Source organism: Bolinopsis microptera, chromosome 12 (assembly GCF_026151205.1).
Source record: "Bolinopsis microptera isolate Bmic1 chromosome 12, MBARI_Bmic_1.0, whole genome shotgun sequence".
NCBI lineage: Eukaryota > Metazoa > Ctenophora > Tentaculata > Lobata > Bolinopsidae > Bolinopsis > Bolinopsis microptera.
The window spans coordinates 6,569,217-6,591,761 of record NC_087083.1 but is presented as its reverse complement, the minus strand read 5'-3'; the positions used below and the strand labels follow the sequence as shown (position 1 = coordinate 6,591,761).

General features: G+C 38.3%; 2 protein-coding genes across 7 annotated transcripts in view; one reads left to right on the top strand and one right to left on the bottom strand.

The window, feature by feature from the left end:
• LOC134824143 (potassium voltage-gated channel subfamily A member 10-like) overlaps positions 1-12,065 on the top strand; it is a 59,955-nt gene extending 47,890 nt beyond the window's left edge. For 4 of the 6 annotated variants that reach the window (XM_063835878.1, XM_063835877.1, XM_063835876.1 and 1 more), the window contains one exon: positions 10,318-12,065. In XM_063835878.1, coding sequence (XP_063691948.1) covers positions 10,318-11,633 — 1,316 coding nt within the window. In that variant the 3' untranslated portion in view covers positions 11,634-12,065. Of the gene's footprint in view, positions 1-3,367; positions 3,746-9,152; positions 9,209-10,317 lie in introns of those variants that run through there. The other 2 variants (XM_063835881.1, XM_063835879.1) reach the window with 2 other exon arrangements.
• A 5,682-nt stretch (positions 12,066-17,747) lies between these two features.
• Positions 17,748-22,415, bottom strand: LOC134824594 (ras-related protein Rab-4B-like). Its single transcript, XM_063836498.1, has 6 exons — positions 22,333-22,415; positions 21,817-21,897; positions 21,471-21,611; positions 21,032-21,220; positions 20,543-20,638; positions 17,748-18,993 (listed from the first exon to the last, which is right to left on the bottom strand). The coding sequence occupies exons 1-6, from the start codon at positions 22,346-22,348 to the stop codon at positions 18,866-18,868; spliced, it is 651 nt and encodes a 216-aa protein (XP_063692568.1). The 5' UTR covers positions 22,349-22,415; the 3' UTR covers positions 17,748-18,865.
• Positions 22,416-22,545: the final 130 nt, after the last annotated feature.

Below are 22,545 nucleotides of genomic sequence, written 5' to 3'. Positions count from 1 at the left end.
ACAACGTTGAGGGTTGACAAGGTCCGTGTTGCAGTATCGCCCGCTTGTCAGCGATGCTGAGACATTGTCTGTCTTTGAACAGCTCCTTGTCGCTCGGCCAGTTCACCTCCAGTGATAGAGCAGCTGCAGCTTCCACTACAGCATCGACTTCGTTGCTTCCTTCACCTGGCGCAGATTTCATGATCAACTGTAAAAAGCAAGCCAAAAATGAAGATGTTTCTGTGAAAAGAAATTTAAGGATGTGGCAGTCAATCTATGATGTAATATCTAAGATCACACCATTCACGACGAGATAATAGACTGATTATCGTATCATACTCCGTAATCCGTACTACTATTTGTTAGTAATTAGTTATGAGTTATGATAACAAGTCAATTATATGTACTTTCTTGCACTAACAGGAGTTTTAGAGAATCATGTCACTATTTCAGTAAATTAGTAAAGACCTATTATTTTGGGGTTCCTCCAGTAATTTTCTTACCTGTTTCGTCGTCCGATTCAAATAGGGGAAACTCCAACTCTTCATCTGGTTCCTCGACTGGATCGGGACGGCTCTCCTCCCGCCAATACACGTCTTGTGCTGCTACTCGGGCTTCTGCGGCAGTAGGGAACGCTGGTCCTGCAGTTGCGGTGAAGCTTGTTATCTTGGGATAGGACTTCATAAACTCCTCCTTCTTCTTCTTCTTGTTTCTGTACGCTGCCCCAGATTCTTTAGTTCGCTTCATGTTAACTGTTGTGAAAAAATAATCAATCAAGAGGTCGGTCGTCGTCAATTACAAATTGCAATGCGATTGATTGTCGAATTAGATATATTGTATACATGATGATGAGTAGTGAGCAGCCTGCAGCTTATTATCATGTTAATAATAATAATAATAGTATTGCTAATTTTCAAACCTAAAAAAAGTGGCTCTCGGGCGGTAGGACAATGGACATATCACATGAGTGATGAGTGACTGAATGTTGGCTATCGCGGAAAATCACAGACTATAACAAAAATGTACGCATATGACACATGTAGATTAAATTGGTGGACAACAGTCATGCAACATGCTTTAAAAATCTATGTCAAGTGATGAGTCAACTACATTAAAGCTAACTTTAACACATGCTTCAGTAGGGGTACTGGGTAGGATATTGCACATCAGTACAGGAATAAACGTTATAACTAATATTAACTTACGAAGTTCACGTTGAAAGACGAAAGTCGGGTGGCCCAAGTGGGTACGTGACCAAGAATACGGTAGCGCTTGCAGTCCTTCCAGTTTCCCATTTGACCGGACGGCGGACTCTGACAATATCCATGCGACAGTAAGATTCTATGCAAAATGCAAATCAGCCCTAAGGGATTAAATCCTAAGGGCTAAGACCTAACTTATCAACAAACGTCATACAAAAACATCATTAATACTGTGACTCGTGAACCGGCCAGCGCAAAGCTGAAAGGCGAAAGCACCGCTGACCTTAGGCAATTCCGATCAATGATCAATGATCAATCAACAAAATTGAACGTCGACGGTCGAGTTCACAATATTGCAATTCATTACTAAAAACTAGTCATAGCAGTTAGTCGTGGCAATCTGCACACTGCAGGTTAACAATGGAGTCAATTGAATTGATTATTGATCTATTAGAATTAAGATTAAAAACCGTTTACACTTTACTATACCGTTAATAATAAGAGATCTAAATGAGCTGTTGAAATACTTAATATAGAATTGATCAACAATTTACTTAAATTAAAACTTAAGATTCAAGATTAAGATTGATAACTTTTAAGTGATAGCAGATAACGATAAATGATAACTGTTTACTGTCAACTGATAGCTCATAGGCATGGAACTTATCAGATAACGGCTTAGTTTCTGCACTCAGCAGTCAGCAGTGAGCAGTCAGAACTCAGATTTCAGAAGTCACAAGTGACAACAAGTCTACAGTTTACACAATTACAATCAACAATCAATTATCAACAATCAACAATCAACAACGTAGACGCCACTCGCCAGACGGTAGACGCAAGACGTAGTAAAGTACATTCTAGGGCACACGCCATACGGTAAAACCAAGATAACAAACGATTAGCATTCTGATAACTACACGTGCGTCGTGTATCGGTGTCTCGCATTGATATCATCGACTGACATGCAATTTCCTCCAATCACAAGACAAGCAGCAGACCACGTGAATAAATTTTATCCAACGCGAACGCGCACAAAATTAATAGAGGTCGATATAATGGTATATTTTTGCTGCCTATGCGCGGCTCGATTTTAATATTTCGTGGGTTTAACACGCGCGCGTCTTGGTCAAAATTTAATTTTCTTTGTTTTCTTAGACGTCGTGTTGGTAAACATTACTGATTACACAATACACACTACACTGTAACTTCACGCGACGGACAAATCTCGGCGAGCGAAGCGAGCCGGCTCCGGATAGGGGCGGCAAATTTCAATTAGCAGGGGGGCGGCACAAAGTAACGTTACGCCACTGACACTAGAGGTACACAAGCTCACCTTTGTGCTCTTATCTGGTCAACACACTGTACACTAGAGGTACACAAGCTCACCTTTGTGCTCTTATCTGGTCAACACACTGTACACTAGAGGTACACAAGCTCACCTTTGTGCTCTTATCTGGTCAACACACTGCTTACATCTTTTGTAGTTGTGCTCTTATCTTACGATTACACAGCATATATAGTACCTTTTGTAGTTGTAGTCTTTATACTCTGCACTCTCTTGAGTCACATAACAGTTTACTCTTGGTTGCCCGCAGTTTTGTTGATATCTCCTAGTCAGTACAAGATACAAGTTCAGGTCCCTCCCGAGCTACACCAACCGGCCGACCCCCCCTACAGCTAGTATAGTGCCTCGGCACAGAGTGGCTTAGTGTTACTGAAAAGGAGATAAGCACCTCAGGCCATCCCAACTTGTGGGAGAGACCTGCCCTTGTATCTTGTATCCTAGTCAGTACACCCCGCTTTCTTGCACGGGCCCACACACGTAATGGGACGAGATAATCTCACACCCTGCACATGAGACACGGCACACCTTTTTATCCATTGCCGCTTACCCTTCGGTGTTAAGACCGCTTCTTGGCACTTTCCCTTCCTCGGCTATCCGATACTGTTATTAAAAATCTTTACTGTACTAAAGCCATCAATGTTGGACTACTGGTCATCGTTAATGCCGGCACTTAGGAAGTGTTTCCATTCCTATTTACAACTCTTATCTTGAACAGACGACAAAAACGTGATCTAATTACGTTTGACACGTTACCTTTGAGTGTCGCATCAGTAACTCACTAATTCGCTAATTCATATCTCTGCGAAACACCTTAAAAGGCTTATCTTCCTTGTGCGTAACCATAGTAACGATGACCAGAAGATCAAGGACCTTGATACTGCAATTTAGTCCGTTTCTTGATATTTCAGTTCTGTAGTGGTGTATTTATTTTGAAAGTGTAGGATAACACAGTAGCCTCTGTTCAGCAGATTTAGAATGAGGGGCCGGCCCGCTCACTGCCCAGCTAAATAGGTCGCTCTTGTATCAGGTCCATCAGCCAGGGAGACAAGGAGCTCCCTTATTGTAGAGACTAAAGGGCCCTTAAAGCACCACTAAGTGGGGAGGTGGTGTTTGCAACTAGAAGACATGGCTGCCGTGGCCGCTATACATGTGGCTCGGATCAAGAGGGCTAAAGAGAAGGAGAACCAGGGCTACATGATCTCCTCTCCGGGTCCCGAGGGTAAGAGCACAGAGCATTCGCTTATAATACATTGCCCTGTACTAGCTACATTGCCATGTACAAGCTGTGCACAACATTGTATGTGTATATTGTTCAGCCTTATAATATATACTCGATGTTGCAGCCCAATAACACTCTTTGTACTCTGCAAATTCCATCTCTGCAAATTCCATCTCACCATGTTTTACCACTCGACTAATCTAACTTGTACTTACCGTTACAGTCGACTGTCGAGGTGAAACTTTCAGAGATGAAGAGTTTCAGTTCATTGCGTATTTCGGTTTATTCTCTCGGTATACTTTATATCGATATTTACAATGTAATCGGGTTTGTTAAAGCTTATTCGTGTAAGGTTTGGGGTGCGTTGAATATTCCAGCTTCAATGTCTTACTCTTATTTAACAAGCTGTGCAGCAAGAACTTGGGCTGATAGCTGGCATGAAATAACACCACTGAACGACATTTCTACTTAAATATTTTTATTATTATTTATTTCTACTTAGTAAATATTTTCTTGTATTGTCTCATAAGGTAATACATCTCACTATTCTCGTTGCTAGTTGTATATTACCTTGCCGCTGTATTTTTGGCATGATGGGAGAATCGTATATAACTTATGCTTGAGACTGAAACATTGCAGTAAGGTGATTACTGTAGTATTTACTACAGTAATGTAAATTATTTTCGACGTCATCAGAAAACGGGATCATTTAGTGCACTAAATTAGGTTTAAATACAAATTGAACTTTAATTGGTTTATGTACAAAAGTTATATAGAAAAAAACCTATTTCTTAGGCAACTGCCTGGACCTTTCAAAACAGATAATTAAATATAGTTTTATTATAGTATATCATTGATATCCAATTTAATGGAATTTGAGATCACAATTCCACGCAGCACCAAATTGAAATACAAACTGAAAGATAATTCAGAACATGTCGTAATCTAAAAGGAATATACGGTAATTTGTATTATTAGTAAGATACCGTGCTGCTCCACTCATTCTATGCACTCCAGTGAACTTTAAACCAACCTTTAAACGTTTCAAAAGTAATAATGAAGTGCAGTAGTACTACCAATTAGCATTTTTTGCTCATTAAGGACTAGCTGTGTCTATCAGCTGAAAATTCTTATACTCCTTGCCTGCTTTTATAGCCTGCTTTTCGCAATGATCAAATGAACTAAACATTTTGATTAATGAGAGCAGAATGTAAGGTGTTATGCGGAGTATAACACACTGCTGTAGGAGTAGGAGAGTGAGCAAATTAATAACACACTACCCGACCTCTAAGTGTACAGCATATTGGTCCTAAAGACTGCTCTGTTAAACCTCATTATTTCTCACTGCGTTTTTTCTTTGATCACGACACGCTTAGATGTGATGCCATTTACTCTACTTTCCACAAAATATAACATTTTTCATTCACTTTTTTTGTAGATTGCAAAACATAAAGTAATCTAGAGATTATTTAAGAAGTAAATTACAAGGAATGATCTGAACTGTCTGCAGCTGATATCAGGTATAATAATAGTATTAGTATCTTATATAATATGCTACCCTAGCTTCATACCTTGGTACTCTGGCTAAACATTAATATTGAATATTCAAAACTTGATAGGAAGTAACGTCTCCCACCTCCGCATCTAAATATTATAATAGATTTTCTTGATAAATCATGGGGGCCTGGGCGAGGTTGTCACATTCCCAAATACCCTCCCTCATCACTCGACCTTGCTGACGTCAGCAAAGTCCTTCTTTCCGCTCCGTTTCCTTCTTTCCGTTTCCTTCTTTCCGCTCCGTTTCCTTCTTTCCGCTCCGTTTCCTTCTTTCCGCTCCGTTTCGTTCTGATCTGCTTTGAAAAGCAACCCTCTGTACATACTTACATTACTCTCAGCTACTAGTTATACATGTGCACTTCGGCTGGGCGAGGTAGAATTTACTTTAAAGTTGGTATCATTTCATTTCAAAGTGTTATACATAATTACGTAATTACATAATTACATAATTACATAATTGCATAATTTCATAATTACATAATTAGATTCTCCTAATCAATGCCACCACATTTTAAAAAGCATATTTCCCATAGGAAATATAAACAATCTATGTACACAGAATGGTTGGTGAATTCTAGATAAATTTAATCTGATGTAATTTTATTAAAGAGCTTGTAAAAAACAATTTCGATAACATTCCCGATGCTGTCGCCTTGGTATTATCAGTAGCAATGATTAATTTTGGTACATTCATTGTGTCTTAACCATTGAAAATAAAAATACCATATATATAATTTTTGTAACTATTTATTTGTAGCTTCTTTCACGAACCACGTATTGTTGTGGTCAAATTGAATTCATTGCGATTGAAAAGTACGGTCATAATTAAAGTTTTAAAACATATCCTTTAGACTGAATATATATATATAACTGGTATCAAATTAATTTTTCGTGTGCTTTCACACACTTTTATCTACGAATACCTGCATATCCACAATTAACAGTAATAAAATAGTTTATACTGTACTACTTCACAGTTGTAAGATTATACATTCTGTCATACTGGAGACGAGGTCTACATTCCTTTGAGTAGAGCAATTTGATGTTTTATTATTATTATATATTATATATATATTATATATTATTATATATTATATAGTTTTTAAATTGGCTTAAATCATTATATTTGTCAAATTATAGATACAGTCTATTAATCAATATAATCCATTAGAATATTTAAGAATAGAACAGCTGATTTACCAACTCTAAGTGAGTGTTACGACAGTGTACTGAACAAAACATAAATTAGCGCGCCACTGTTTACAGCACTATTACTGTACTACTGTACTATTTGTACCGCACAAAACATAAATTAGCGCGCCACTGTTTACAGCACTATAACTGTACTACTGTACTATTACTGTACTACTGTACTATTACTGTACTACTGCACTATTACTGTACTACAGCACTATTACTGTACTACTGTACTATTACTGTACTACTGTACTATTACTGTACTACTGTACTATTACTGTACTACTGTACTATTACTGTACTACTGTACTATTACTGTACTACTGTACTATTACTGTACTACTGTACTACTGAACTATTACTGTACTACTGTACTATTACTGTACTATAATTACTGTACTACTGTACTATTACTGTACTACTGTACTATTACTGTACTACTGCACTATTACTGTACTACAGTACTATTACTGTACTACTGTACTATTACTGTACTACTGTACTATTACTGTAATACTGTACTACTGAACTATTACTGTACTACTGTACTATTACTGTACTATTACTGTACTACAGTACTATTACTGTACTACAGTACTATTACTGTACTACAGTACTATTACTGTACTACAGTACTATTACTGTACTACAGTACTATTACTGTACTACAGTACTATTACTGTACTACAGTACTATTACTGTACTACAATACTATTACTGTACTACTGTACTATTACTGTACTACTGTACTATTACTGTACTACTGTACTACTGTACTACTGTACTATTACTGTACTACTGTACTATTACTGTACTACTGCACTATTACTGTACTACTGCACTATTACTTTACTACAGCACTATTACTGTACTACAGCACTATTACTGTACTACTGCACTATTACTGTACTGCAGCACTTTTACTGTACTACTGCACTATTACTGTACTACTGTACTATTACTGTACTACTGTACTATTACTGTACTACTGTACTATTACTGTACTACTGCACTATTACTGTACTACTGCACTATTACTGTACTACTGTACTATTACTGTACTACTGTACTATTACTGTACTACTGTACTATTACTGTACTACTGTACTATTACTGTACTACTGCACTATTACTGTACTACTGCACTATTACTGTACTACAGCACTATTACTGTACTACTGTACTATTACTGTACTACAGTACTATTACTGTACTACTGTACTATTACTGTACTACTGTACTATTACTGTACTACTGCACTATTACTGTACTACTGCACTATTACTTTACTACAGCACTATTACTGTACTACAGCACTATTACTGTACTACTGCACTATTACTGTACTACAGCACTTTTACTGTACTACTGCACTATTACTGTACTACTGTACTATTACTGTACTACTGTACTATTACTGTACTACTGTACTATTACTGTACTACTGCACTATTACTGTACTACTGCACTATTACTGTACTACTGTACTATTACTGTACTACTGTACTATTTGTACCGCACAAAACATAAATTAGCGCGCCACTGTTTACAGCACTATAACTGTACTACTGCACTATTACTGTACTACTGTACTATTAGTATTACTGTACTACAGTACTATTACTGTACTACTGTACTATTACTGTACTACTGTACTATTACTGTACTACTGTACTATTACTGTACTACTGTACTATTACTGTACTACTGTACTATTACTGTACTACTGTACTATTACTGTACTACTGTACTATTACTGTACTACTGTACTATTACTGTACTACTGTACTATTTGCGGTATTCCGACCCTACGTTCTGACACACGACACTTCCTAACTGTCAGTTATACTGCAGACTACAAACCTGTACTTGTTCGTGTCTTGTTATCCCGGCTACACGTTTCTCTGACTGTTACGCATGTACTGGGCACTGTCAATATTAGCAGGGTATGTACTGGGCACTGTCAATATTAGCAGGGTATGTACTGGGCACTGTCAATATTAGCAGGGTATGTACTGGGCACTGTCAATATTAGCAGGGTATGTACTGGGCACTGTCAATATTAGCAGGGTATGTATCAATGCGAGGGAAGTGTTTCCAGACTGAGTGAAATCCATGTAGTCGTTATTTCGCATACAAAGATTTATCAGCTATTTGTCTTGTGGCTATTATCATTGCATGAACACACGTCACACTGTAATGTCTTCACCACAACTGCTTAGTCCAGTACATTAATAAATTAAACCAGTATAGAAACTGTACAATTGTCGAATGTCGGCCCTACAGATAGTCCGTTTGAAGCAAAATACAATCCCTCTGCAGTTTATGAGTACAATGTTAATAATCACTCCTTCCTGTATGTATGCTTGCTAAATTGCTGTTTGTTTGTCGATTCAGCTAAATATTCATTATCATGTAATAGCGAGTTGTTGCATATAACTATTTAATACTTTAATAATAGCCATTCATCAGAGCGGCGAGATGCATTTGTCTGAAGCTATAAACCCGTTACATTTGTAGTAAGACACTGAGCTTTTGCATCGGCAAACTTGCGGTTTTTCTTTATTTTATCGTTAACTTTTCTTTCTTGTTTTTCACGTCAAACTTTGTCAAAATACTAAAATACTGCCTCAAATTCTGTTTTTAAATTTAGGCAACTGCTCCTGCTTCCTGCTGAGAGAAGGCTACTGAATTAGTAAAATCAATTAGGTAACATTTACTAAACAATATCACTTATTATAAACTAGAATAAATCGTTAAAATTGAAAATTTTTACTTAATTGAGAGTTATCTTAATGTCTGCTTATGACGACTAATTTATATAGTTTTCTAAGTTTTCTTTTGTCGGATCGTATTCATAGATCTCTTACTATCGAGATTTGTAGTAAGATTATTTCGATAGTCAATTGGAACAGTAAACAAAGGATCTGGGAACAATTTGGTGAATTATCTTATATAGGCATCACGTGAATTGTGCCAGTAACATGGTAATTTTAATACCGTTTCCTCCCAACACAGCGTATAAAAACACGGAAATTACAGGATTCGTTAGCCATTCTCTTCTAATTGGGTTATAGAATTGTCAAGTTGGTTATAAATAGTAACATATGGAAAAGGATGTACCCCAGGACTCTATTTCCTTTTTTCAGGGCAATATTGATATGCCTAAGCACAAATCTTTAAAAAGCTGTGTTATCGCTAAATGAAACTATTGTACTGTAATATTAAGCTGTATTCATAGAGTTTTACATAAACGAATGAATGGTTTATTGGATAGTTTGGACAAAATTAGAAATTTATAGATAATCAGAATTAAGTACTTCATTACTTAATAACTTAATCATTCTACCTGACCCAATTTCTAATCGTGAAGTCTAACGAAAAATGTCCCTAAATTTATCGTATCTAGGAATTTAATTACTTGTGATAAAAAAATCACTTGTTTGACGTACTTAACAACGATGCTCTGTCTGTCTGTCTGTCTGTCTGTCTGTCTGTCTGTCTGTCTGTCTGTCTGTCTGTCTGTCTGGTGTCTGTCTGTCTGTCTGTCTGTCTGTCGGTCGGTCGGTCGGTCTGTCTGTCTGTCTGTCTGTCTGTCTGTCTGTCTGTCTGTCTGTCTGTCTGTCTGTCTGTCTGTCTGTCTGTTTGTCTGTCTGTCTGTGTGTAGGGGCGAGGGGTATTGCTTGTGCAAGACAGGGAATTATGGTATGTTGCGGTATGATCGGTTGTAACACTATATCAATATGTCTAGCACTACAATACAGTGGACTATAACGATGTCTGTTTCTATAGCAAAACTAACGTGGTGCATATTTCAGGTCCCAATGCGATGGCGGGAGTATCGGCGATAGCAGCTGCTTCTCTACGGAGCTCAGACAATGTGCTCAGTGGGCACCTGGCGGGTACTCCTATTGAGATACGAGAAGAAAACCAGACTGACACCCTCATCAGGATCAATGTTAGTGGGACTCGTTACATAACCTACAAGGATACTCTCCAGCAGTTCCCCAACACTCTGTTAGGTTCCGAGCGTATCTCGCACTTTTACAACGAGGATATTAAAGAGTATTTCTTCGACCGGAATAGGATAGCATTTGACGCTATCTTGTATTATTACCAGTCGGGAGGGTACCTGTACCTGCCTCCGGGCCTCGAGATGCCTGTATTCCAAGAGGAGCTGCAATATTTCGAGATCCCTTCTAATCCGACAGGAGAGGTTAAGGAGGCGGACAAGGAAAGTCTCATAGACAACTACCCTTACAACAAATACTTTCTCAAACTCCACTACATCTTAGACCACCCTGATTCGGGCATCTTAGCCAAGCTCTGGATGGTCTTAGACGTGGTTTTCATTGTCATCTCCATGACACTGTTCATCGCCGAAACGGACCCAAAGGTCGAGCAAACCATTAACGAGTCGAAAGAAGTGGAACAAATATTCTTTTACTTGGACGCGGTTTGCATAATATTTTTCACCATCGACCTCCTATTACGACTTATTGTCGCTCCCAGCAAACAGAATTTTTTTAAACGAACTCTGAATTGGCTTGACTTTGCTGCGATTCTCCCATTTTACATCGAAATTCCATTGAAAGACAGTTCCGGAATCACTGCCTTGCGGGTTTTGCGATTATTTCGAGTATTACGTATCTTAAAAGTTATTCGACATTCGAAGCAGTTAATACTAATCCTGCAAGTTTTGAAGCAATCTTGCCGAGAGTTACTACTTCTGGTCGTCATGTGGGCAATGGGAGTGGTGACTTTTGGTAGTATCATGTATTACATAGAGGAAGATCAGCCGGACAGTGAGTTTAACTCAATTCTCAAGGCGTGCTGGTGGGCGGTGGTTACTATGTCAACGGTAGGTTACGGCGATTTATACCCCACGTCTGTGCCTGGCAAGTTAGTTGGGTCAGTTGTTGTTTTCTTGTCGATGGTGTTCATGGCCCTCCCCATGACGATCATCGTGAGCAAGTTCAGTCGGGCGTACGAGGAGATGAAAGAGCCACATCAGATGGTGGGTGGGGGACTGGAATCTCAGCAGGGCAGTCAGCTCTCCATTAACGGCAAACCTGACGTGGAGAGCGGGCCCGACAAGCTCCACCCACCGAGCCACAACTCTACTGCTTTGTGAGGAGTTATTTTATTGTTTTATTATTGGGGAACTCTCAGACTCTAGTTACTTCACCGAGTAATCATTTCCGTGGCAACCGCTATTTCATCTGGTTACTGTTGCCATGGTAACCGTTACTAAACTAGTCGTTCTCTCCGGGGTTAAAGTAAAGCTTCACTTTTTAAAGATTGGTTTGATTAAATACACGTAGTAGAGTCACATATGAACCGTTACGGTTACTATGGTAACCGTTGCGGTTACTTAGGTTTTGAAACGCCGATCATTTATAATATAAACGCGATGATTGATAATTGATGGTTGAATTATCAACACTTGTCGTTGATAACTAGTATAGGGGAGTAAAACTAAACAAAATTTAGATTTATACCCCTTTATTGTGGGTAGTCCCATCTAACAATGATTTTTAGCTAATTTTATTATATTTCTACCAAAGATATCGTGTCATTCTAAACAAAAATGTCAATACTACCTACATCAAAGATAATCCGTTAAATATCAATATAAAAAATGGGTTCCAATCAATAAATTATCAATGAATTTTGAAAGGATATGATTGGAAAACATTTAGGTTTGCCATTTCTTACTTCGAATAGGATTAATATTTTTCTAAGCTAAGATTCATTTTAAGCATGGAATTGATGAGTCACATTATTTCGAATCACAACAGATATAAAATGCCCGTTATTTAGGTTTTACTGCCTTCTGTTTTGGAAGCGCAAGTCCAAATTAGCTTATCCTGAAGTCTTTATGAAAATTAGTAACCTGCATGTTTGGTCATAGGTTGAAACGCCAACATCGAGTTAAATGTTGAAGAAATTTTGGTTGCAGGCACAAACCTTTTAATTTTATAACTCAAATGCATCTCACCGACTTTTCCCAATACCATGGTCCATGTATTTAACATGACTTTATAACCAAATCTAACCATAACTGGACCCTAAGTCTACAAAATTTCTTACCCTAAGATATTAAAAATATATCGAAAAATAATAAGCGCCAAGAGTTGGCACAGAATGTTTTCTCTCCGACTTCAATAAATTTTGTACTAAAATTTGTCAAAAAATGTGAATAAAATAATTCCACCGTGAAGCACAATTATTATTAATATTCATCAAAAAATGTATGGCGAATGGTTGCCTCGCACTTTTTTCGGGTCGTTATCAGCTGAACACTAACAGGACAAAACATTTTGTACTAATGTTGTTCGATTATTTTGAAAAATTTGAATCCAACTTCAAACTTGCAACTATTGTAATTTTGGCACCAAAATTTGTGTCTGGCCAAGCTGATTACGATCTTAACATTATTTTTAAATAAGCGATATTTTTGTTAAACTAAAACATACAGTCATTTTTAAATTGTTCACTCTACACATGTGCACGTGCAGCTTGACCTAACCGTGCTTCAAGGTGAATTTATATTGTTCACACTTAGAGACAACTTTTAGTACAACATTTACAATTTATTTGACAGTTTGACATACGTTGCATGCCACTTTTCGCGCGCCGAAACATGTATCAACAATTTATCATAATCCATAATCGGAGTAAAAAAGGTCTGGCACTTATTACACTGACTATTTCTTGTTGCAGTTGTTATAAGACTGCATTGTGTAAGTGCTTATAAGAACTATCCCTGAGCGAGCTCTCGATTTGCTGTTTATAAGTATAATGTTTATTACCTTGCTTGCTAATAATGTTTATAGCCCATGAAATTCACGTTCTATGTGGCCCTGCGTAAATATAGAAGCTGTATAATAATGACGTATGACCAACGAGTGATAGGGTTACAATGACTACTAGTACTGGCAGAGGACAGCAGGGCATTGGTCTAACTCTAACATCGGGGAGCTTGCCAAGAAAAATGACCCCGTTGTTTAAATGTTCATGTGTATCAATTATCTAGAACAAGCATTTGTCTTTGTCTAGTTGATTCCTCACTCCAACACTCCTCATTAGCTTGTATTACTATTATAGTAGTTGTAAAATGTACTAAGTAGCCGTCGGTTTGTTCAATTATTCAACCTTTACCATACCATTTATTGAAGTAGAAGTTACTTAGAATTGATAAAAATGAGCTCACGTTATTTGGCTCGCTCAATAAATAAGGGTTAGGAGGTTAGTTGCTACACGTTGCATACCTCTTTTATCGCGCTACAACATACAATGTACAAGCGTCGGCCAACTTTTCGTGAAGAAAGCGGCGCGCGCTACTTCGAAGAAATTTAGACGAGTAACATCCGTCAGTAGGAAGTATAATGCATCGGCGGTCATGCTTGTCAGCACTGTGATAGACTTACTGGGCAGCGCTCAGCCTGTCATTCCGCCGAATCTCTATTATGTGTACGAACATAATAGCCTGAGGTCCCCAGGTAACAAGGGCTCTGGATAGAGCAAGGGCTAGTCCACTAACAATTATAAACAAATTAACAGATATAAGTGCAAATTGTGCTCACACTATTATTACTGGGCCGCGCTCAGCCTGTCATTCCGCCAAATCTTTATGTTAATGAACATAATTATAGCCTGGGGTCCTCAGGTAAACACTATATTACTACATTTTATAGAAACGGATTTAAACATTAACAATCGGACGTGCTAACTGCTTGATTCACGATGTTAATCCTTTGCAGCTCGGTGAGGCACAGTGGTGCATCTCGCCGATCTACCGAAGAAGAATTATTTGATGCGCGGCGCGACCCAGTAGTGCATCGCGCTACAACCCAGTCGTGCACCGCGTTACCTGGGGACCCCAGGCTTTTATGTTCATAAACATAAATAAAGATTCGGCGGAATGACAGGCTGAGCGCCGCCCAGTAAGCACCGCGTTACAACTTTGTCCATTGTTAATGGCCTAACTGCTCTAACCAGAGCCCTCTCGCTTGCAGTAGCGCGTCATGGTCACGCAGTACGCGTAGACATGACACATACACATGGCTATGTGAACATAACCTAGACTGAGTAGCACAGTGCGCGCTACTTTGTAGCACTTGCCTCGGCAATATTGAATATTTCGAGAAGAAAACGGCGCAATTCCTGATCAAGGGATTTCCCAATTATTTTTGATTTAGAATTCCCGACCGGGATTTTTTGTTTTTATTATTCGCGCGCCCGAATTTTGGGAAATTTTATGCAATGTAATTTTCAAAAATTTAGCGCTTAGATTAGCTTACTGGGCCGCGCTCAGCCTGTCATTCCGCCAAATCTTTATGTTAATGAACATAATTATAGCCTGGGGTCCTCAGGTAAACACTATATTACTACATTTTATAGAAACGGATTTAAACATTAACAATCGGACGTGCTAACTGCTTGATTCACGATGTTAATCCTTTGCAGCTCGGTGAGGCACAGTGGTGCATCTCGCCGATCTACCGAAGAAGAATTATTTGATGCGCGGCGCGACCCAGTAGTGCATCGCGCTACAACCCAGTCGTGCACCGCGTTACCTGGGGACCCCAGGCTTTTATGTTCATAAACATAAATAAAGATTCGGCGGAATGACAGGCTGAGCGCCGCCCAGTAAGCACCGCGTTACAACTTTGTCCATTGTTAATGGCCTAACTGCTCTAACCAGAGCCCTCTCGCTTGCAGTAGCGCGTCATGGTCACGCAGTACGCGTAGACATGACACATACACATGGCTATGTGAACATAACCTAGACTGAGTAGCTCAGTGCGCGCTACTTTGTAGCACTTGCCTCGGCAATATTGAATATTTCGAGAAGAAAACGGCGCAATTCCTGATCAAGGGATTTCCCAATTATTTTTGATCTAGAATTCCCGACCGGGATTTTTTGTTTTTATTATTCGCGCGCCCGAATTTTGGGAAATTTTATGCAATGTAATTTTCAAAAATTTAGCGCTTAGATTAGCTTACTGGGCCGCGCTCAGCCTGTCATTCCGCCAAATCTTTAATTAATTAAATGTTAATGAACATAATAGCCTGGGGTCCTCAGGTAAAGATTAGCTTGATTGACGATGTCAACCCATCGAGATCGTTTCTCGATGCAAAGCAAGAATGCTAGTTTGAGCGGCGCGTCGAAGCGGCAAAGTCCTCCAAAGATTAACTTGTTGCGTTGATGCTCAATCATAAATTGTAAATGCTCACGCTGGGTAATAATTATTGATCATGATATAAGGGGTCGTTCACATATTACGTAATCAGCTGAGGGCCGGGGGAGGGGTTTTCGAATTATTACGCTATAGTGTAATTTTGACACAATAGCTATGTTGAACTTGTATGATTACGGAGGGCCGGGGGTAAAAATGTTCCAAAAATGATAACGTAATATGTGAACGACCCCTAACATTGACGGATGTTACTCGTCTAAATTTCTTCGAAGTAGCGTGCGCCGCTTTCTTCTCGAAATGTGGCCCGATGGCAAATGCTACGAAGTAGCGCGCGCCGGGCCAGATCATTAACAATGGTCAACCCCTAACAGTAACACTAATCGCCAAACGTGCTTCTATTGTATGTTACGTTGTACGTACGTATTGTTGATTAAACTGTTGTAAAATTTGCGCGCGCATCTAGCAGCCAGATTCAACCACTTTGTCTTTAAATTTAGATCTGTGCATGTGGAGTGTGCTTGCTTTGCTGCGTGCGAGTTGTTTTGATCGTTTACATAACACGTCAATTAATCATTTTGACTTTTACCTGGGGACCTCAGTGCTCAGGCTATCAGTATCATGTTCATAAATAGAAATTCGGCGAGCGTGCTAAATCACTCTACAGTCGATCTTCGAGATATATTGTTCTAAAAGGGCCCCCGACTATTTTAACCAACTTCAATCGATGTATTTTCGGACGCTGATTCCGAATCACCCCCCCTACCTTGACATAAGGTTAAAATGCTCCCCTGACGAGATATTGGCGAAAAACTGTCTCGATCACGTGATATGACCGTATAAGGAAGTTAGTCTAATTTCTCGTTAGGGTTAGGGTTTCAGCAAATGTTTTTGTTAAGGATTGGGTTAGGGTTAGGGTTGGGATCAGATTAGAGGGTTAGGGTTTCGAAAAGTCGTTCAGAACCAGCTAGAGAACAAATTGAAAAAGTCACGTGACAGTCGAGTGTAGAGTGCAGATTAATCATCATCCGAAATTCGGCGCGGCTGAATGACTTACTAAGCGGTGCTCAGCCTGTCATTCCGCCAAATCTTTATTATATTATGTTTATGAACATAATAGCCTGGGGTTTGTAGGTTTACAACCTACCAGGACGCGCGCTGAGTTGGACTCGTCGACGGTCCCAATATATGGAACAGATATTTTACGAGTATCACCCGTTAACCTGGGGTCCCCAGGTAGCAGAATGACAGGCTGAGCGCGGCCCAGTTATCCGACTTTATTACCTTTTTTTGCAAACAAAGCTTTAGCTAGATGTCTGAGTCTAATGCGAATTCAGGTGACGATGTAAATTAAGTTCTTGAGGTTCAAAGTCACTCTCAGAATGATTCTTCAATTCGCTTTTTTGTTTTTATTTTATCTTTAATCTTCTTTTGACAAAAGATGTGCATTTTCATTTAATTGACTTGTATCACGTTGCGATCCCCACGGTCGTTTCACGATACCCCCACGGTCGTTTCACTATACAGGGGGAGCCGCGCACTTCGTGCGCGGCGGGTCACATATACAACGTATGACAATAATTGACAATGTCAATTTATCACAACTCGGCGAGTCCCAGTGGCAGTTGCAAGTTGCGCGCCATCTCGCCGATCTCAGATCTAGCGAGAAGCACAATTGTGAATTGAGTGCGCAGCCCAGTAACGCATCGCGCTACAACATTTTCATTTGTTATCTTCAATTTGAATGGATATTGGATAAACTGAAAGTTTTGAACTAATCTTCAACGATTCTAATCAAAACTGCAATTGACACAGTGAGCAGCAGTTAGCAGAGTTTCTTTGCACTTAGCCCCTCCTGTGTCTATACTGCTTCAAGTACACTTTTATGAAACTCGTAGTCGAACTCCAGGATTGGCACCATTTGTTTTAACAAACTTTCAATGTTCGGGATTCCCGAATCCCGGGATTTAAAAATGAAATCGGGAATGACTTCACTAGCTACAAGCTACAAGCCACAAATCCTAATGTAAAATAAAACAACTCAATTAGCGGGACGGCGAATTTCTTCAAGAATAATATTACAGATTATAGAATCGATTCAAACATTTATTCAATCAGATCACACAGTTTCACCAAGAAACTCAAAATTTTAACGGAACAAAACACAGCAATATTCATACTACAAAAATATGATCTTATGAAGAGTCAAAGTTGTATTTAACTCAGAACACTTAAATTGTACGTATTTTAAAACTGTTCAAAATTCTTAGATTCATTTCAATTCTACCAATTTCATGCTTAGCATATTACACAGTTTCAAATATGTCGAAGTGAACGTTATAAAAGCCTTATCAGATAGATGGAAATTATATATTATGGCTTTGACTAATTCGCATCCTAAAATACACCTAGAAAAGATTACTTTCATACCCTCGGCCTCAGGGCCTTTTCACACAGGTCACAGACACGAGAATTTTCAAAAATTTGGGCGAGCGATTTAGTGGGAGCGTCATATTATACTCGACTGAGCAAGGTGCAAGGGCAATTTTATTCAATGGTACCGTTAGAATATATTAAATAAATTTGATCGTTCGATCTGAACTTAAAATGATATCAAAAATTTTCAAACAGATCGAAAATTTTGGACTTTGCAGAACATATATGTTCAACAGTTAAACTGGGGGTTGAAAAATACAACTCTGGTAATTTATGTTTAGGTTGGTTCATAACGAAATAGTAAGAAACAGAGTTGAAGTGTTCATTTGTCTGATTGGTACGAAACATACAAGACTTTTAACAATTTTAAATAATGAATCACCTCCAAATGTATTTTAATTTTCTGTAAATATTATTTAACAACTCATACTATGTACTACATAAACATTCAAAAACAGAAATAATAATATCTCAATTCAAAATTTTCTCATTAAAGCATGGTGTTATTATCAACGTGTAATCAAAGAAATAAAAGAAAGTTACGCGAATTCAGTTCAGCCACGAAAACAGATTTTGTCTATTTAAAATTAAGTAATGATTACTTATGTTTGCAATGAAACTGATCATGCAGTGACTTTCTTGTTTCAGTGCCCGTTCAAGATATGGAATCAAGGAGATGCTTTCGTGGCAGCTATGGAAGGCTAAATTCAGGAAGCTGGTACGAATCTCAAGAGCAGGGACAATTTGACTCCGTTCTTGTGGAGGAGTTGTTGTTTCGTTGCAAGCCAGTCCGAGTTGAAGCACTCTCCGTACCGTATTGGATACCACTGCCCATTTTGTCTGGATCCAGCTCAGCTGTGAGGTTGTTAATTAAAAATAAACCGTTTTGGACCTACTTATGATGATGTTTATCGAAGGTAGTAGCAGTATGGAAAGCAAAAAGTTTGAAAAGGAGTTTTCGCGGTCCACTTCTACTGCATGTTCAACTTCTCTAAATTTAGAAGATTGTAAAGTCTAGGAACAGCTACAGGGAAAGTTAATCTCATATTCGTCCGAGTCGGGATATAATATTGAGAAGAGTTGAAAACTGGATAAATATCAGAAGAAAAAAATAACTTTTTGTAAAACCCGAAAAGAATTTCCACGCCAGATCAGCAATGTTAAAACAACTTCTTCACCCTTTTAAAACTTAACCACCTAATTCGGGTAATTCATGTGCTCGAACCGCCAACAGCTAGTGAGATCGAAACTGCCTGATCATAGTGCCGCAATTTTAACCAGGTTGGTTGCTTAACCAATACATATTAACCAATATATGATATTAACCAATACATATTGATCAATATATGATATTGATCAATATATGATATTAACCAATATATGATTTAACCAATTGCAATATAGCCCAATATATGATATTAACCAATACATATTAAGGGGGCAGGGGGGGGGGGGGGGGGGGTCTTTATGAAATTTCTCTCGAAATTGATTTTATAGTTGTTTCTGATAGAGGGGAGTGATAAATATCTGCTGCTTTTGATCCTATGGAAAAATATTGTTCCTAGCCGAAGTTATTGCCGGTCAAAGGTCAGCGCTCATGTGTAATTGTATTGCGCGAGCGATTTTCAATTGCGCACCCTGAAAATCGAGTCTAAAAATCTATCTTCTCCTACATTTTTTGAGCAATCACCTTGAAACTTTCAGGATATGTTCTAAGGACCATTTAGAAACTTCTGGTCGATCAGAATTTTGAGATTGGCCTTAGAAAAATTTTATTCGATTTAGAAAATCGTGGACCTCGTTTTTTGACGATTTTTCCAGGTCCGGGATTTTCAAAATTAAATAAAAAATTTTAAAAGGCTTATCTCAAAATTCTGATCGACCAGAAGTTTCTAAATGGTCCTTAGAACATATCCTGAAAGTTTCAAGGTGATTGCTCAAAAAATGTAGGAGAAGATAGATTTTTAGACTCGATTTTCAGGGCGCGCGATTGAAAATCGCTCACGCAATACAATTACACATGAGCGCTGACCTTTGACCGGCAATAACTTCGGCTAGGAACAATTTTTTTCCATGCGACCAAAAGCAGCAGATAGATATCACTCCCCTCTATCAGAAACAACTATAAAATCAATTTCGAGAGAAATTTCATAAAGACCCCCCCCGGCCCCCTTAACCGATCAACTTGATGAATAAATTGAGGGAATCAAGCATTTATGTGGTATCAAGTTCACTAGAACCATCTATCTTCAGTAGCACTCCTCGTGCGATCTCTCAGAGGGTTATTAACATGATAAAATTGCTTGTTTTTTAATGACAGTAAAATATCATATGCTGCACACCAAAAAGTGGCCAACCCTCAAGAGGTATGTTGACTGTTGAGGAATGTTCAGAAAAAACTCACAGGTTTCTATTTTGGAAAGAATGGAGCTGGCACACTGCAGGAAGGTATCCTCAATATTGTCGCCGGTAAGAGCGCTGCCCTCCAGAAATATAAGATCTGATGGGTAATGAATTAGTTAGACTGACAGAGACACATCATAGGGGATCGTTCACATATTACGTAATCACTTTCTCGATAATTTTTACCCCCCCCCCCCTCCGCAATCAGTTTTACACATAGCTTTTGTGTCAAAATTACAGTAGCGTAATCTGAATCATTTGGAACCACCCCCCTCCCCTCAGCTGATTACGTAATACGTGAACGACCCCTTCAAGTTCCAAAAACCGAAGCTTCACATTATCCCGAAACAGAAACTTCCGTTTTTTCCCCGGAAGCTTTCAGGGATAAAATTTTCGCTCTATACTAATAATCCCAATAAATCTGTGGGTGTGTGGATGTGTGTGTGTACGTGAGTAATTTCCTAACTTCCTAACGATTCCTAACACATACCATTTTCCTGAGCGAAGGTGCTGGCTTCCAAGAAAGTGACCTCCCTGTCCTCCAAATCCTTCTTGTTCCCAACCAGGATAATGACAATGTTGGGGCTAGCGAGGGTGCGTGCATCAGTTAACCAGTCTGTTAGTGCGTTGAAAGAGTCACGTGAGGTAATGTCGTATACTAATAAAGCTCCTGCAGCACCTGGTAGAGATTAGTGGTGTAATTATATTAATTTATTAATCAATATTATTGTAATTATATTCTAGTGGCTAAGAAATATTTTATACTTTTTATCAAGATTTTGAACAAATATTAGTGTCCAAGATAAAATACTTTTAAAATTCGTTCAACTTAATTAATTATTTTTCATTTCTTAATTTCTCAATACTTACAATAATCAATTAATTAACCAGTGTTAATTAATAATTAGAATAATTGTCCCTAAACAGACCTCTGTAATAACTCCTGGTGACTGATCTGAATCTTTCTTGACCGGCCGTGTCCCAGATCTGAAGTTTAGCCCGTTTACCACGTACTTGGACTATTTTACTGCCGAACTCCACGCCAATTGTGTGGCTGCTGTCTGATTTAACTGAGGGGAAATAGGAATTAACACGTGCACAATAGGAATTAACACGTGCACAATAGGAATTTATAACACGTGCACATTATACGTACTAGATTCCAATGTAGAATAACTTCAATACATACCACACATTGCATTGCAACATGGCTGCATATAAACTTTCTAATAATTGTTGTTGGCGATGAGAAAAACTCACATACATAATACTCACATTTGTTCTCAATGAAATGATGGAGAATACAAGACTTCCCAACTCCTGCACTTCCAATAATCAGGAATTTGAAGAGAAAATCTGAAATAAATAGTATGTAAATAAATAATGTTAAAAATAGTATACCTGACGAGACAAATTTAAAAGGTACGAAATTCGGTGGTTAGGGTTATTAAAACACCATATTTTCGGACTACCAAAATTTAGGTCACCATAATTTTGTATGACCTATGGGCCATGAGAAACTGTAACTCTCATTTTTCAGGACAAACGTATAGTAATTTAAATTTCCAAACACAATTCAATAACATTTGGCTCGATCCGACTATCCAAACTTTCAAATAAATGCGAAAGTTAACCTTCATTTTTTAGAGATGAACCAATAAATAGTAAATTTAAACGACCAATACTTAAAAACTTTAAGTGACCATAAAAAAATTAGAAATGAATGGCAAAATAATTTGCATATACCAAGTAACCATGGTAACACTGGTAACCATATACGATAGTACATACCATAGTGCTCAGACATCTCCCCCTTTGTACTTGTTCTTTACATGTGTGACTAAGTTAATGAAATGGTTACTAATTACTTTAATTACTAATGGTTACTATAAGCAGTATTTTAAGGTAAACATTTTGAACAGATAGGGGTGTAGCGCCCCGATTTAACTTATATTTATGATATACTACGCAAATTTCGCTCAGATAATATGTATAAAAAGCTAT

Bases quoted from the DNA above. Each gene is read 5' to 3' on its own strand.
- LOC134824594 (XM_063836498.1), bottom strand. The intron at 21,221-21,470 runs GTCTGTTTAGGG...AATCTCTACCAG, and splicing joins CACCAGGAGTTATTACAGAG to GTGCTGCAGGAGCTTTATTA. The intron at 18,994-20,542 runs GTGAGTTTTTTC...ACAACCTCACAG, and splicing joins TCTTTCCAAAATAGAAACCT to CTGAGCTGGATCCAGACAAA.